The following is an 18,470-nucleotide window of genomic DNA, read 5'->3' as shown; positions in this document are numbered from 1 at the left end:
AAGTGATTTAACTATCTTCAAGGCCTGGGAGATCAAACAGATGCTAAGTAAGTGACTACAAAGTGGAGGGTAAAAGAAAACGATGATTACAAAAATCCATATTTTATTGCACCGAACATCAAATATCCCAATCAGATGACATGAAGTAGAAGCATGTAATAGCTTTGTCTGTTTGATAAATCATATATCAGATCTTTTATAATATCTTATATCTAGAACTGTATAGGCCTAGGGAAAGAACCATTTAAAGGTAGCATGCTAAGCTCCTGGTATGTATGTTCATACAAGCTGCACTAGACTGAGATCCCAGCTCACTAGGTTTAGGTCATTGCCATTGTCTCTGTGGCAGGGTTTCTCAACCAAGGTCCCACTAGCGACGTCCTTTAAAGGATTTATTTCAAATAAGACAAAGCATGCACAAAAAGCTAAAAAAACAAATGATTTCTTAAGTGTTTGGTTATTTTCATAACGAGTATATCTTTCAAGTTATGACAAAGCTCTGGAATATTACTAAGGTAGAAATAATGAGTGGGGAGCCTGAAGTTACGTAGCCTACGTAGATCACATAAACGTTTGCGTCATGTCTTATTCCACACCTTTATTTCTTTTTGCAAAGATAGACATTTTCGAACCCTCTCTGAGGAATGCACACTACCCCTCCACTAACGTCCGTGCCGTAGCGCTCACGCCTCCTCCTCCAGACATCACATCCGGGTCACTCGCCAGTCAGCGTGTAAGCGAGCGTGCTTCTCCATCCAGTTGCGTACTGCTGCTGCAGCTCCCAGCGCAACTCCACTGCACGCAACATGGACACTACGAGCAGCGGCCAGCCGCGGAGGATCTGAGGGAGCACGCGTCGGGACCGGCCACGCTGGCGCAGGGATGTGGTGCCATCCGACAGACGCACGCTGGTAGACGAGTCATTTGTCAGCGATGTCAAAGAGCCTCAAGAAGAAGAACCACTGGACGAACAAAGTCCACGAAGCGGTGCTCTCCAGAAACAAGGAGGGCGAGCTGGGGTTCGAGTTGAAAGGAGGCGCCGAGAATGGCAATTTCGCTTACTTTGGCGAGGTGAAGCAGGGCAAGGTGGCCATCCAGAGCGGCAAACTGTCCCAGGACGAGCTGCTCTTGGAGGTCAACGATACGCCGGTGGCAGGGCTCACCATCAGGGATGTGCTGGCCGTGATCAAGCACTGCAAAGACCCGTTCCGCCTGAAGTGCGTAAAGCAAGGTGAGAAGAAATACAGCGCCGCGTCGCAAACATCAGCGCGAGCGCCGTCTGCGCGTGCTGTCTGCACATTGTTCCATCGCGCAAATCAAACTGAATCCGAATTACGCACAAAGGTGCGTTCAGATGTGGCAGCGCACTATTGTTGCCGTCTACGCAAAGCTCACTGCGTGCGTGGCGCGTTTATTGATAAACACATCAAAACCGCGAACGTTCCACCGTCGCTATTGGCAACAAAAGTTGCGCTTTAGCGTTTTGTCACATAAACGTGTTTATGAAATCTGAGCGTTGTTTGGTGCCGTTCGCAAGGGGGCGGGGGTTGTATTCCGCCCCATGTCGGAGATATTTCGCCCCGAGGGTCCGCCACGGGCAGACTGGACGGATATCTGTCGGTCATTTCATTGATCTGGTTAATAGCACGGTAAAAGAACCGCTTTTCGGTGGAAAGCACGAGATCAGACGTGCTCGTGTGAATGGGAGGAGTTACACGCATACCGTACTCCTCACAGATGTTACAGTGGTGGGATTCGAGGGCGTGAAACTGTCTTACCATACTAAGTTCCCAAGCGTGCAGTTGTCACCTTTGTTAGAACCAGACAGACATCAGCTGTAGGATAGTGTTTTGAAAAACATGTCGAGTTTCAAGTAAAAAATGGAGGAAAAAAATGATAAAAGCAATGGCTGCGATCAGTGCAGTGACTGAGGTTTGAGTATGTTTACCATGCTTTTGAAGTCTATTTGGTGTGTAGTATAGCTTCAGGATCATTACTCGGAGTGATATGCATAAATGAACGTTGTGTCTGCATTCTCACCCTGGTGTTGTTCCAAACCCGTGTGACTTGCTTTCTTCTGCGGATCACAAAGGAAGATGCTCGGTCACCATTCGCTTTCATTCCATGGGAAAACATGCAATGAGTGTGAATGGTGACTGAAATATTCCGCCTAACATCTCACTAAGAAGAAAGAAAGTCATGAGGGGTTGCAACAACGTAAGGTCGAGTATGTGATCAATTTTCTTTTTTGGGTGGAATAAATTCGTTAAAAACCGCCAATCTGGAGCTCGATGAAGGAATTTGGCTTTGTTTGAACGGAGGAGATGGTGTGTTTGTTTGTCATGGGTGTTTAGGTCTCACTTATCTGCCTTGGTGGTGGTCACAAGCCACTCTGATCCCTGGCTTGTCATAATGACCCAATTCTGACAGTTCCTGTATATAAATATCAAGCTAAGTAGTCAACCAGAGTGGCCTTCATATCATGACCAGTTCACCACCACCGTGTTTAAAGCATAAAGCATGTTAATTGCTGTCTTATTTTAGAACTAGCTGCTCGTGTTTTCATTTAATCTGCTGGGTTGGGGATTCAAGCAGATATTTGGTTTGGTGGTCTCGTAATCGTGTGTCACTTTGGTGCTGCGACCTGTTTTTAAGAAGACTGCCTCCATACAGTTAGTTTTTAATATCAGCAATATAATCTCATTCGTTTTCGGTCGTGCACTGCAATATTTGGTTATGTGTTGGGTTTGCACAAGCGGATTCGCAAACCGAATAACACAAACATGAAACATTATTTCTCTTTGATGTGTCATTTATCCGTGCCAGCCATTATTGTGTCATAATGATCGTCATTACCCTTGGAGACGTTTGATTGGTCCCGAAACGTGTGAGGTTTCATCTCTCATGTACTAATTTCTAAAATAGGAGCCATTTTCTTTTATCTGTGCCTTTTTAATATTTCATCATCTCCTCTTATCTCAAGCGCTTTCATTTTGCTCTGCATCTACATGGAGAACATACACGACGCGGTTCAACATCATTTAATGAATTCCCGTCTGCACTTGTTAAACCATATGATGTCTGATTCAATGATTCAACACAAAAAACAATGCCCACCTGCCTCTGGTAAAGTCACCAAACCGCCATGTCTACGTTTTCATAATTCTAGTGGCATCTGCTTGTTTACATGTGTTTCTTGGTGTGCTTAAATGGCAGATGATGTTTGTTTTTGCTAAAAAGCCAAACTATATTCCCCAAACTACCAGTTTGATGTTTTTTAAGCGCATACACTCCAAAAACCTTCCTTCAAAGGGATTTTCTTAGATTGCATGGTTGCGGACCTTTTCAAAATTTATGCAAACAAATGGTTTGGTTTAAGATGTATCTGCCATTTTTTTTGTCTGGGTAATAACGCTACATATTTATCAGATGCAGACTGTCTCTTGGCTGGTTACAAATGTTGAAACGGTTCCCGGTGAGAGCTGCGTCTGTCGCCTGCTAAACTCGCATCAGCACATTAAAGACTGTAACTTTTCTTATTTACAGCTGTTCATCCATTTTCTAATCCTTATTCAACTTTGTGTCCAGTTAATCACAAAATAAGAAATGCGCCATAAACCCTAATAGTCGAGCATTATGTTCTGCAGTCTAACCGAGTGTCACCTAATTTCTAAAGCAGATCCCCAGGCCGCTATTTGGGATTATGATGCTTTTAATGTGTTGAATTTAGGAGTGATTGCAATCAACCGGACAACCGCAAGGTGCACGTCAGAACGTTAAGCTGATGTTGAGATTGCCACTTTGAAGGAACCAATCATGACGCAGAAGCTTCTTGATCCATTATTAAGTCACGACTACAACCGTGCAGGATGTCAGAGACAGCTGCCTCGAATGTTAACATGACAAACACGGGTGCTGATGCGTGTGAAGCAAGATTCGTGGTTTTATTTAACAGTTTCTTGCGGTTTTCTGTGCTGGGTGGTTTACTTTGATAATCCGATGGAGAAAGCGTATATGGTGAATAATTAATTATGATTTGAGTTCTTATCGTGTGCATAAAAATGCTTGGCCATCTGTTATGATGTGAACGGTAGTGCGGTTCATTTCGTCTCTGTGCACCGTTTGGGCCTCGGAGAGCCCGCTTTGCCGGACAGCCTTTTAAAATGAGTGCCTGTAATTTTCTTAAATGTTCAAGTCCGTTGCTCACTCGCTCTTACTCAGCTTCTTGCATTGTGTTCTTTTCTTTGATGCACACATAGCCTGTGTATTTCAGTGTCATTTCGACACTCAGTTCTGCATTAATTCAGCTAAAACAGGCCAAGGACTAATGTGAGCGGACATGAGGCTGTTTTTTCACCTGTAATATCGCACATTAAATCTTCTGATGTAACTTCAATTTACTGATGTTACTTTCTATGAACGGAGTACAAACAGAAAATGTCTTGTTTTTTAGTTTATTTCAAGAGAGTAGCTATTTTAGCCAGGTGAAATGGAAACTAAGAAAATGAAATTAGATTATCGTCTTCCGGCTATGTTCTTAAGTGTCCAAGTTATGTTACTTTTTTGGTGTCAAAATCGTATGTTTTTAGAACAGTGACAGAGTTGCATGCAAAACAGTGAGACACAACTTCAGGCTTTTAGTAACTAAAACAACTCTATTTTTATATGGAGACCTCCACACATTACATTTCATAATGTTTACATTTAATCTTGGGGTGTTGCAATATGCCGGTATTGGCAATAATTGCAATATTTACACGGGGATTACCGGTATTGTGGTAATACTGCACGGTAATATTGTAAATAGCTGAGAACCCGTTTAAAATTTTGCCTTTAGAGACACCACGTTTACATTTTGAATGTGACTTCATTGGCCAAAAAAGACACAAAGTAAACAAAATCATAAATTCTGACTAATATTATTTATTACCTTAAAAATTCAGAAGATATCACAATTGCAATAATATATCACGGTTATCTCGAGTTACTCTAGGCGCGGTAATCACGCAGTGAAAATATGATATCGTAACAGTCCTAATTTTTTTATTTAGCAAAATCCACTTACAAATGAGAGAGCATGGAACATTTAGTTAGTATGTTAATTCGCGTTATATTCTGCTTTAAAATGGTTAAAATTAGGGCTGTCACGATTATGAAATTTGGCTGACGATTAATTGTCTATTAAATAATTGCAGTTATGGCGATTAATTGTCTGTTTAAAGGATTTGAAAATTGTAACGATTAATTACAGTTTATTTATTCAATGAAAAAAAAAGATACATTAAAAATTTGAAAATTCTGTATATACTGTAACTAGTAACATTGCCTATAAAGTAGGGCTGCACGATAACAGAAAAAATGTTAATCACGATTATTTTGCTCAAAAAATTAATCTCGATTAATAATAACGATTATTCTTTTAGTTAAGAACTTTTTTTATTGCATTTTACAGCCATAAAACATTAGGCTATAAACAGAGATGTCAGAACATAATATTGAGGCTTCTAACAGAGATTTTTTAACTCTGGAAAAAATAAAACTGTTCCTCTTTTTGACTTCAGCCTTTGAAATTCTTGATATTGTACTCTGTGGTGGCTTTTAAGGTGGTTAACGAGGTTTGTTGTGTTACCTTGGGACGTTTTGACGGCACAGGAGCACAGTTTGCACAAGACTCGTACCTGATCAACATCACATTCGTCGAAGCCGAAATAGTTCCAAACAGCGGAGTATGACGCCTTTTTGGGAACTAACGAACGTCCTTCTGCACCTTTCTTTTGTTGCTCCGCCATTATGTTCATTCAAGCTGTCTAACGTATCTGTAAATCCCGCGAAGCCAGCTTCTACAAATATGAGAGAGCGCGCTCGCAAACTAAACGCTGTCACGTCAGTTGTGACGCAGTCTATCATCCGTTACTCCGCCAATGAGAATAACAAACAGTTTGCTGATTTTAGACTGTTTGATTTGTGCTTGGTCCTTACACATTAATATCGCGACGATTTCAATTAATTAATCATGTGTCCCACTTATCGTTATCACGATCGAAATACGATTAATCGTGCAGCCCTACTATAAAGTGACCTTAACAGCAAAAAACTGAGATATGAGGATGATGTTGTCTTGCTGTGCAGATGCAGCAAATCTGGAATCATTTTAATAAAACTCATAAACACAAAAAATACAAATCTGATAAAACTCAAATGATGAAGAAATGTCATTCGAACGTAATAGTAAGTGCAGATCAAAGACAGTGGATGTAAAATGCTGCAGATCCCCCTTGTTTGCGGTTATCTGAAATAATTTTGATTATGTCAACTAATTGCGATGAGACGATTATTGAATGATTGCGACAGCCCTAGCTGTTGAACGATTAATCGCAATTAATCGCATCTAGAATTAAAGTTTGTGATATACATATTTCCTTCATCATTCAAAATAGTTATTTCTATTTATTTTTTCTTATTACACTGGGTTGATTTGTGTTATAATAACCGTTTCCCTAACCTCAGTAATTTGTTTTATTTATTTTGTTTTATTACAATTATTACAAAATAAGGTCTTTCCTTTATAAGAAGTATTCTCAGTCTAGTAGATGTACATAATGCACACTCATGCTGTGTGTTTTACCAGCGTATGCAAAACCAATAAATGTCCACGAGCAACTAAACATCCATAGGCCTTCAAAGTCAGCTTTAATCAGAGCCACGTAACGCTGTATTAAAACGCATCACTGTTATACATCGTGTATGAATTGTTTGCATTCTATGTTTGCTCTACAGCCTACAGTTTCTGTATTTTCACTGTGGAGGATATGAAGATGAGCCAAGTGTTTGTTTTTGGATTAGAGACGCATGCACAAATTAAAGAGGTATAGGCTGCTCGTGTGGAACCGCTAGACAGCGGGATGCAAAACAAAGGCGATGCTTTAAGAGCCTGGAGTCACAGGAGCTAGCAGAGAAAGGTCTTTTTGTGCAGTAATCACTATGTGGTTTTGGGCTTTTAATGTCTATTTCAATGCCCCAGAGTGTGTGCTTTGTCACAGAGATCCAGAATTGATCCCTGGAGTGTATTTACTTGAAATTCACACTGTTGTATTTGCTTGTGTTGGTCTGAGTGGGAGCGGAAAATGCTTTCAATCGGGACAGAGGAAAACAGGTCATATTGAAATAAACTGATATACAGTATACGTTGCTCATTGCAAATGACCTTTTTCAGTTGCATTCTCATGTTTATTTATACATAGGCACTGGCATTTTTAACTATGATCGATATATGATTGTATAAAATACGCAGACACCATGCATGAAATTAGTCCAGTGGTGTTAGCAATAGAGAAGATCGGTACATGCTGCAGCGGCACGAATCCAAGCTGTTTTTCAGAGAAAAATAACAGTGACCTTCCTCCAGCAGATGGTGGGAGAAGCACCGGTTGGGTGGGATGCAATCCCAGATGATTCTTTATGAAGAAGGGACATATTTGACATGACATCGACATCTTTGAAATCTGTGCCTGATCTTTCTCATGAGGGCCAGTCACCCGAGCAGTGCTGTCAAACAATTGATGATCCATTGCATATGGACTAATAATTTTATATAATTTGTTCTGTATTTTCTGAGGAAAATGGGAATGTTTTGGCCTTCTGGGTGGTTTCCAGAGTATTACTTTAATTTGCTTTGCAGTTGCTTGGGTGTTCTGAGTGGTTGCTAGGGTGTTGCGCTTGGTACTTACTAAAGTATTCTATGTGGTTACTTACTGTCAAAGTCAAAAGAGTTGTATGATTTGGGGTCATATGGACCATATTGATGTTATCTTGGTCCCTAGATAGAGCCTTCTTCAATGTAAGTCTGTGGAACTTTTTCAACTGTTTTATAGTCTACCAGGCAGATGTTGTTGTAAGTTCAATTGTTTTTAAAAGTAATAGCACACTTTTCCTTTATTAGATTGAATGTATATACGTTTTTTGGGAAAAACATCTCTGAACCACTTGCAGGCTTAATTTGTCATAGAAATGATTTTAGAAATTGAAACCTTGAACTGAAGCAACTAAGATTTAACTTCTATATTTAGAAGAGGTGCCAACCTAAACTCATCAGTGTCTTTTTAAGAATCTTTGTAAAAGTTTTGGTGGTTATTCCTATTCAAAAAGACTGCTAAATCAAAGTCTTGAAACCATATTACTATTTAAGAAGTGCGCACATCAAAGATATTTTTTATCACTATACCTGAAAGATCCAAGCAAACATCAACAAAATCTTTATCTTTGTACCTCCTGCTCTAACTTTTGTCAGATGTGTGATGGACCATCAGCTCATACAGGACCTTGGTCTTAAAAGTAGCTTATAAAGACTCTTTGTTCTTGGCTGCTTTTAAATGACCTCCTCGTAATCCAAATTATGGATAATCGTAGGGCTGTTCAACGATTAATCGCATCGGGAATTAAAAGTTTGTGTTAACATAATATATGTCTGTGCGTGCATATTTATGTTGTATTTATAAACACATACATGTATATATTTAGGAAATATTTGCATGTATATATTAATATTTATTTATAATTTAAATTATATATAAACATTTATTCATTTTTATATTTTTCTTCGATATATACAGTACATGCATGTTTATGTGTTTATAAATGCAAAGTTAATATGCACAGTGAGTGCACAGACCTATATTATGTTAACTCTAACTGTTATTCTGGATGTGATTAATCACGATGAATGAATCCATTTTTACATTTTCTGAAGAAATGTGGGTAGATCCAAGGTTTTTCCTGGCTCAAAATGAGGCAGAGGTGGTGCCATCCTGATCTTGCACACACACACACACACACACACACACACACACACACACACACGCACACACACACACAAGTAGGCCTACCGTACCTTTAAGTGGCTTAACTAAAGTGACTTTGAGTTTGACATATTAAAAGTTCTAATAAAATTAGATAAAAACGACAATTATTAAGTTATATAACACATTACTTTTATTCAACCAAACAGAAATGTTTTTTTAATCAAATAAAGCTTTTTTATCATTTCAACTTTTCAGCCCACAATAGCCAACTTTCTAAATGAGCAAAGCTCATTCACATCTTGCATTATCTGTGGTTCACTTTAAATGATTCAAGGATCTCTTATATTCGCTAGTGACTGAAAAGTTCAATAGTTTAAATGAATCGGTTCAAATGAGTCATTCGTGTGCGAGTCGTTCTGAATGCAATGTGCGTTCATACTGGTGAACTCGCTGTGTACAGTATACGCTGATTCAATGATACAACTGCACAGCTAAAGACATTACAATGATGTATGTCATGTTAATTTAATAATTTCAAGAAATTAAACGTACTTGGATGCAAAACAAACAGCCGTGAAACATAGGCTGGCTCTTGTTCTGCAACTCTTTTTAGCGCCTCAGTGTGCTGATAACGAAACAGCGCCTTCACTGTGGCGTAATGTTGCAACTGCAGTTACAAATGACAGTCTGTTAAATGCACGCAGCATTTCTTGTGAAGACTCGCAACATAATTTTGGCGAGAGCCTGAGGCGGCACGACATTTGACGGAGGCGGCCACCTCCAATTTCTCTATGCAGGAAAAACCCTGAGATCTTGTCCCATGCACAGATCCTCGCACGTTGCTGTGTGTTTACCACGGTTGCTAAGGTCTCTCAGGTGGTTGCTAGGGTGGTGTGGGAGTATTCTGTTACTGTAGCGCAACAGGTAGAACATTGTGTTAGGTTAGGCGTTGTGGGTTCGACATATACTAATAACATGTATATCTTGAATGCATTGTAAGTGGCTTTGGATAAAAGCATCTGCCAAATGCATAAATGTAAATGCCAATTCTGTATAAGCTTTTAACAGATTTTAATCATCTGCAAGGCAAAAATCTAATTGCTTCGTAATCTTAATGAAACGCCTTTCAGGAACAAAACCACACAATATGAAGAATTATTCATGTGGTGTTTGTTGCATAAATGATGTTACTTGCATTCAAGTAACGGTAATAGATATGAATAAATATCCAGTAAATTTTATGTATTGCCATGTGCTGTTACATAAACATAAATGTGCTGCCTGCCGATGTGTTGTGTTGTTACAGTTAGAGGTGTGAGTGGTTTTCGGTTGTGAATCACAGTAACAGGATAAACAAAGTGAGTCAGAGGCAGATCTTCAAAACCATAATTGGCACTTCTCGCTTTTCTTGATTTAACAAAGAGGAGAGATTGATCGCTCCGGAAACGTGCTGTGCGGACACGCCTGGTGAAAGTGAAGTGTTTGTGTCAAAAAGACCTAAAGCTGTCATACCTCACGAAAGGGTTCAATGCAGTAGCACGGGTAATTTGGTTTCTTTTTGCTGATTGGGGGATTTCAAGTTGCCGTGTGCCAAGGAAGTACAACGTGCCCTAATGTGTTCTCTGTGTTCTTTTTTTATTTTGTTCACATACATGGATTCATTCAGGATGGGGAAAATGTGCAACTGGGCAGACTTTGTATCTTATTATTTTTGTGTTTTTTTGTGTTTTATTGATATAGATTGTGGTGAGAGGACCGAAAACAATAGGAAAAGAAAGGGAAGCAGAATCGATAAATGTTGCGAGTAAAACTCATGTTGCCCGCATGGGCAATAATGTTGGCATTAGCTGTGAGCACAAAGTTTTTGATCATGTCTAAGTTTTTTAAAAGGAGAAGACGATTGGACTGGTTGGTGTTCATAAGAAATTGTTTTAAACTTATTAAGTTTAACAAACTTGTTTGTTTCTTTTAGACATTATTGACCAAAATGAGCCAAGTGTACTTTTTATTTCCCCTAAGAAATATGACAATAAACAACTTGGCGAAGTTGATACTTTATATAGTACCTACCGAGTTATGTTTCATTAAAGTTATGGAAGAGTAACCGGTGAGCACTGAGCAAGGGGTCCATTTATACAACAACAATGTACTAAGAAACACCTTTGTGTTTTTGAAACGTTTTACATACAATGTTGTCAAATACACAGTGGTAAGCAAAAAAAGACAAAAAAGATGTATAACACATGCCATGCCAATAGTTGGCAATGTCACTTTTTAAAGAAACATATAAAACGCATGTGAACGACATCAAAATTTGTAGTTTACACATAGCTTTTGTATACAAAAATGGAATTGTTTTGTAAATTGCACTTTAATAGTTGTTTTTGAACATTTACATTTTTTAGACCCCCAAAACATGAACATTTCTGTTTATTTTTATTTTTTTGTTAAAAGCAGTGTTGTGTAAATGGCCCCTAGAGGGCTCCCTAGTTTTGAAATAACTGGAAATATCTTTAACGTTTTTGGAAAATCATAAAAAGCAGTATAATGTCATCAAAATTCTATACTAAATTGAATTTAGTCATGTCCATTTCTAAAATCTTCCTCTAGAAAACGATTATTAAAAATCCTTATTCAGTAATCGTGACCAGTTACAAACGCCACAGAAAAGTCATGAAATGATTGGAAATGATGCTCTGAAAACTCTTCCTTTATAGTGAGAGAGGAACATTGTGTGTTGTTTATGTTTGTGCACATCCACTTCAAGACGATGCAGAATCTGACCTCTCGTAGGAGTTGGTGGCAGGGAATAGGAGATATTGATTGGACGACATCACACACGGTTTTCCTCTCCGTGTCCGCAGATTCATCGCGTCTCTCTGTGTTCGGTCTGCATTTTATCTGAAGGGCTCTGCTGCTAAATAACTTTCAGAAAAACTTTCAGTCAATCGACAAGCTGCTCGCTTGTCCTCCGCGAGGGCAACAGTGTCGAGTGTGATTATGCCGTCAAAAAGACACAGTTCAAACTCATTGGAATGTTTTATTAACCTCTTCTCCTGTGAGGAGAAAAATCAATATGGTGACATATTCCAACCGTATCGCGTAGCGTTAACCAAATCGTATGGCAGGTGTCCCAGATATTCCCATGAGAAAATTACACTTCTTTAATGTCTGGATTGTTTCACTAGGGTGGTTTTGAGAATATATTGAGAACACATTGAGACTAGTCTAAGAATTCAACGTCAACGGAAGAAACCTGGAGAAATACGTGTGCGTATGTGTGAACCAGGTTAAGTGTGTGCTTTGTGTACTCCTCAAAAACAGATGTGTGTTTTTGTGTGTGTATGTGAATGCATTGATTGATTAATCAACAAACATCTGTCATCACTTGAAGAAGTGGCTGAGAGGTGTCAACAAAGAGGTGCCTTCTGGGATTGCGAGAGAGAGAGGGGGAGCGAGAGTGTGTCTTTAACAGCTGTCCAACTCACCCTCATGTCACGCTTTGCTCATGAGGTCATTCGATGCGCTGACAAATGATGCGACCTCGCTCTCTCGTGAGTCAAAGGTTCGTCTTACTCTACAAAATCTCATCTGTGCCCTCAGTTTCTCCTTGTAATATTGACTAAGTCATGAAGATGGATTCTCAGCAGTGTTTTTACAGGTCTCAGATCAGTTCCAAACATCTCCTGTGCATTCCTAACCCCAATTTCATCGCTTAATTTTCTTTCTCAGATGTTGGATGCACATTTTACTCATACCAGCTTGGGATGCTGCTGTCTTTTGTTTGCCCACAAGAATGTCATTTCTGAGGGGTTATACTAAGGTTACTTGTAACTATGGGTTATTGTTGCTCCTGTGTGATGTGTAGTTTTCATTCTCGCATTCCAAGAAGAGTGACATTAGATCTACAAACAAAATGTTGATCTTAGTTTAACATCAGTGTTTTATTATGTGCAAGATTGCAGAGAGACATTTTTCGACCTTTCGCTGTCTTAAGATTTAAAAAATGTTTTTGTGGAACTTGATTGTGACTCTAATGTAGTTCACATATGTCCCATGAAATGGTTTAACTAGCCCAGTTTGTTTTTTTTATTTGACCTTGTAACCCAGTTTATGTCACAGTCTTGCAAAGTTATTGGAGAAACGTTTTTATTCTAGGTTTTGATTTAAATAAAGTTGAAATTATAATATATATATATATATAAATTATATATACAGACGATATACTTTATTATGTATTTCCGGTCAATTCATTGAATGCATTATACAAGTAAGCATTTATTTTATAAAGACATATTTTTTTCACACTAATTGTTCATTTCGAGTTTTTTTTCATTTCATTGTTTGCCTTTTGTGACTATATCCAATGTTTTTATGTATAAGATGGCCTTACAGATTTAACACGATCTTAAATCCACAAAACATAGTATTTTAAAATATCTGAAAATTTAACTAATGATCAAACTTATTATAGTACATATGTGATGTTTAATATAATGGTTCTAGCTCTGGGAAGCAAATTAACTTGATTTCTTCTCTGTATAAATTGTGCGTGGTTTTACACCAAAGACTATATTATAAAAAATAATAATTTTCCTAAGGGCAAAATGCCGGTTTTATAGTAGTTTTATCCTCTAACATAAAATGAGAAGTGTTAAATAGCCTATACCGCATATGACAACGAGCCAGGGTTGTAGTAACCATGGATTTATTGATTTATATTTATTGATTTAAAACTATTGTAACCACAAATTAAGCATAGTTTAATGATATTTGTAGTAAAACTACAATTTTTACTATAACCTGGTCAATTTTCTTAAAGGGCATTTCTAGCTAAACTTGCTCCTATATATCCCTTTGCTCGCGACACCGATGTCTTCACGAGGTCAACAAGTTCGCGGGTTGCCAGCTAGCAGGAAGCATCTGGTGTGAACAAGTTGGCCTTTTCGGTGATGTGTCCAACAGCATCTGTATCACACACACAAATACGCACACAAGCATCGCGATACCATCGCGCGCCGACAGGGGGCGACGCGAGACTTCATTATCCGTCAAGCCAATGAGAATACAGCCTTTATTGTGACAGGCTTTTCTCCGTTGTCTCCCGCCTGTCTCATCATCTCCTCCGTTTCTCCAGTGGACTGAATAAGCTTCATCACCGCTGCATCCAGTGATGTATAACGGACCGCTTTATAAATGGGATCGACACTATAAGGGGAAATGAAAAGAGGATTTTTGAAGGGGTGAGTAGATCCGAGACGAAGACATCATCTGGACCGCTGGAATTGCGATGGGGAGACGGCAGTTTGAATGGAAAGGGATTGTGATAATGGATGATGAAGACAAGTGAGACATTTATTAAGGATTTTTAAAGGGAAGTCGAGTGATGTTTGAATTGTCGGTTGTGATTTTCTGATGATGTGTGTCGGTATGTCGAGGTCGCAACAGCTGTGCATCTTCATTGATGATCGATTATTTACCAACATCGAGTGGATATCTGACTGACAGTGTACCTTTTAGTTATATGCATTTTTATTACTATTATACATTTTTAGATGTTTTTAATCGTTGGACGAAAATGACTCAATATTTTACTGATGCATCAAAAATGGTTTGGACTCGATGGTCTCTGAAATGATGCTGAAGGAGCCCTTTGTTAACCGGTGACAATAAGACATGAAGTTGTGGAATGATTCATGCCAGCTGATAATACATACAAATTCGTAACAAACACATATTTGTGCATTTTCGAGTGTGCTTTCTCATGTATCCTTCCTCTAAATGGTCAAGGTTATGACTGGAGCTGAAAACGGAAAGGTAGAGGAGACCGTCTCTCTTGTGGCATGGCTGAAAGAAAAGATGTGTCATTATGTTGTCCTTTTTTCACCTTAAAATACCTCAAGTGCTACCTTTTATTGCATTTGTCTTGGTGTCTCGCTTCAGATAAACATCTGGTTGGATGCATCAGTGACACATCTGTACTGTATGTTGTGATGCATATGTGCCCTTTCCAGTCCGAAGCGAAAAGTCACTATGACAATTCTCACTTTAACTTAAGCCTTGTGTTAACAGGTTGACTGACGTTTATTTGTGCTTTTTCAGGAGGTGTTGTGGATAAAGATCTTCGGCATTATCTTAACCTACGGTTCCAGAAGGGTTCGGTGGACCACGAGCTTCAACAAATCATACGTGACAACCTCTACCTCCGGACGGTGCCGTGTGAGTGACATGTTTTATTTTGGCTAACAACTTGGACTTCTTGGCTTTTCGGTCTTGCTTTTTCATAATCTTGCTTAAAATAACAAATAGTCTTGTCTGGTCAGTTTGGTTGGCAGGTTTTGGACACGTGCTAGCTGGTCAGACTGGTTTTACATCCCATTGTTATAAACAATCTTTCATGTAAATCTGAATTTATGTCCTAACAAGATGCAGCAGCATCATGTGCAAGCCACTGGATGTTATGCCGATTAGTCCCGCCCACTGTGAAATTTCATTGGTTCAACATCCTGCTCCTCAAAACAGTAGCATGTAGATTTTTTCTCTTTAGACCTTTCAGATGAGCTGTTGGGGAAGGTAGATAAAACTGAAATGAGTTGACATGTAGTTTTGTGGATGTTGTTGTTGTTGGTGGATTATGGGAAAGATGTGCAGACAAATCCGCCCCCATATGTCTGGGTAATATCTCAATGTATGATGCAACCAGATAGAAAGAACCGTTATGGCTTATTTTATTACAAAACACTTTTTAAATTAATTTTTTGAGACAAATGCAACTTGTTGAAATGTGGGATTTTGTGGAAACCTTGCCTGCAGGTAAAGGTAGATGACATGAAGATATAACAGTCTTGTGTTGTGCCTCGGTTTACACACAAACAGTGTTGACCTCATGTACAGCTGACCAAATGTAAGAGGCCATTCGGGTTTTGTGGCATTTCCGAACAGCTGTGTAAACAAAATGCAAAAATGTGTTGAAAAAATCTGGCTTATTCCATCATTCCATGTTTGTTTTCAACTGATCCTAAAATACGCGTAAAGACATTAGTATTGTGTTTTTAATTATGCATATAAACTTGTTTTCTTCACAGTTTTCAAGATCTGCCAACATGGCATCTTTTTGTTATTTTGGCCAGTTTGTCCACTTTCAGTTTTTTGCAAATAAATGCAAATATTTTTATTTGGAATATAGGAGAGGTCCATGTTGTCACCATCTCACAGAATAAAATAAAAATGGTCATTTTACTTAGAGACACGGAGACGCGATTAGCTGTATACGTAAAGCTTTTGTGTCGTATCGGCGTTTCGTCCACACGGATCCGGCGTTTTGGGAGCCTGAAACCACTATTTTTTTAAACCGGGTCCCGGATAATCTGAAAACGCAACCCTTGTATAATAATGAATTAGCTTGCAAGAAACGTGGAATGTAATGCTACGTTAGCCCGTGACTGATATTGGACTTTGTCCATTGATTTGGTAGCGTAATGCTACACAGTTTTACGTGTTTCAAACAGTCATACAGTCGTCGTTTAAAAAGTAAATTCGAACCCACAGCATTTACAAGTAACGTTACTAGCTACATATTTTTGTGCATGAGTATTTCATGTACAATAACATTTTCTTTGCTTACCTGTCTTTTAAAACACATGCGAGAGCGGAGTCTCTGTCGAGTCCAAGTTGGTCATGAAGCTCTCTCCATTTAGAAAACGCCACGACGATATTAATCCTTGTTTTATTTCTTCGTTTGTCCATAAGCCTGCTTGCCTCATTTGGCCTACGTTTACGCTTTTTTGGGTTTCCTTTACTCGCCAAAGCATAATCGTGATCCATAATAACAGAACAACAGATGCGTCCCAGATGCTGTATAACCACTTCCGCATTTGCGTGTTGCTTTAGTTTCTACAACCGGAAACTGAGGGTAGTGCTAGTGCGGAGCAGCGGATATTAAGTCACTGATATGCGACAAATACAAGGGAGACAAGGGACGGCCATTATTTTAAATAGGAATTTCTCTGGATTTGCACATTCTTGGGAACATTTGGGATAATGTAAGTACACAACTGCATGAAATATAACACACTGTGCAAGTGATTTTGGGATATTTCATAACAAAATTATTCCATATTATGGCTTTAAACATCATGAAAAATGAAAACTTATTTTCTGTATTTACTATGAAATTATATTTTATTTTAGTATATATTGTCACCTTAGCAACTCTTACGCAATGTATTAAGCTCTGTAGATAGTAAAAGTAAGTTTGAATGTTTTTCAAGGTGTTTGGTTTTGGTTGCTGTAAACCTAAAAAAAAGTATTGTTGATATTTTTGGGGGTCCAAATGCATTAAAAGGAGACGAAATGATTATGTTGTCTTCTTCAAAATGATTATTGAAAGAAAATTTACGAAAAACTATGTACACAACCCTGATATGAGGGTTGCATAAGTAGTTTTTTCATGCATTACCTTAAAATTACCTGAATGACTTTACCAGTAAATACACAAGTGTGCTGTTCATCAAAGCAACGGCATTACATATTTTATCAGTAACAAAATACCAGTGAACTGCAGAGATGTCATGTGGAAGTTTCCATCAAAACAGCTGCCGCCAGTGTTATGTTTGAGGACATGGTGGGGCGTATAACCGAATGAACACTGTGTTATTGATGTTTGCGTCTAGCACTTGCTCTATGACATTGTATTAGACAACTTCAAACTGAACTATTGAACTGTAGGAGAACAAATTCAGAGACACTACCCTACAGGAGTGGTGGCCTGGTGGTTGACACATTAAACTGTGGTGATCATGCAGGCAGTGCGGGTTCGAACCTGGCTTGCAACATTTCCCCATGACAGTTTTCCCTTCTCGCTCCTTATCGATGTAAAACGGACAAAACTTGCTTTGCTTAATTATTCTAGTCTATTCATTTCTGTTGTCTCAGTTCGCAATAAAACAAACCAAATGGAAACAAACAAAAACCACCAAATGGAAACGAACACAAAACATGATGCCTCTGTTTCTATAGCCTCCTCACCCTTTCCCTCGTTCCTCCATCCCTCTCTGGCGGTCCTCTCTTCCTCAGCCTAGGGTTTCCAAGGCAACCACCATTTCCTCTCCAGGCTTGCCTGCTGATGTTTCCCCCTCCCCCTTCATAGCGGTGCACAAACACATCACAATCACCAACCGGCTGGATAAAATGATGCCTTTGATTTATGCCCGTGCGGTGCAGTCGGGAGCGTGCGTTTCTCGAGCCGTTTCTCCCATACAGAGAGTCATTAGTGTATCCCGACAGCTTGCCATGAGATGTTTCGAAGGCCGGATTGGAACAGACATGGCAAGAAAGGCGATGTTAAACTGTTCATTTGTCTCTCATATGCTAAAGCAGAAGAGGGGAGCTGGAACATGGCCTGTGTAACTGAAACTGTTAGCTGTGGTTTATTAAAAACACGTCAGATGGAGTTTGATTATGGTTGAACAACACCACAGGGAAGATAGAAATGGGTGCATTATTAGAATACACAGCGGTTAAACGCCATGGGTCAAGGTACCCAGAGGAGGTAGATGTGTGATGTGTTATCTCGCTCTCAGCTGGGGAGCGCTGCATTGACATTGACATAGGAAATGTCTGTCTTATCTGTCTCTTTACTGCCGCACATAAAGTCAATTATTTTTATGACTG

General features: G+C 39.0%; 1 protein-coding gene across 8 annotated transcripts in view; it reads left to right on the top strand.

Annotated features, from left to right (window-relative positions):
- Nucleotides 1–116: 116 nt before the first annotated feature.
- The window catches only part of magi2b (membrane associated guanylate kinase, WW and PDZ domain containing 2b), a 76,082-nt gene continuing 57,728 nt past the window's right edge, over nucleotides 117–18,470 (top strand). For 6 of the 8 annotated variants that reach the window (XM_057329205.1, XM_057329207.1, XM_057329201.1 and 3 more), the window contains exons 1-2: nucleotides 117–1,231; nucleotides 14,901–15,017. In XM_057329205.1, coding sequence (XP_057185188.1) covers nucleotides 934–1,231; nucleotides 14,901–15,017 — 415 coding nt within the window. In that variant the 5' untranslated portion in view covers nucleotides 117–933. Of the gene's footprint in view, nucleotides 1,232–13,905; nucleotides 14,145–14,900; nucleotides 15,018–18,470 lie in introns of those variants that run through there. The other 2 variants (XM_057329209.1, XM_057329208.1) reach the window with 2 other exon arrangements.

Source organism: Triplophysa rosa, linkage group LG3 (genome assembly GCF_024868665.1).
Source record: "Triplophysa rosa linkage group LG3, Trosa_1v2, whole genome shotgun sequence".
Taxonomy (NCBI): Eukaryota; Metazoa; Chordata; class Actinopteri; order Cypriniformes; family Nemacheilidae; genus Triplophysa; species Triplophysa rosa.
Note: the sequence above shows the minus strand (reverse complement) of the source record. Positions and strands in the feature narration are given on the sequence as shown.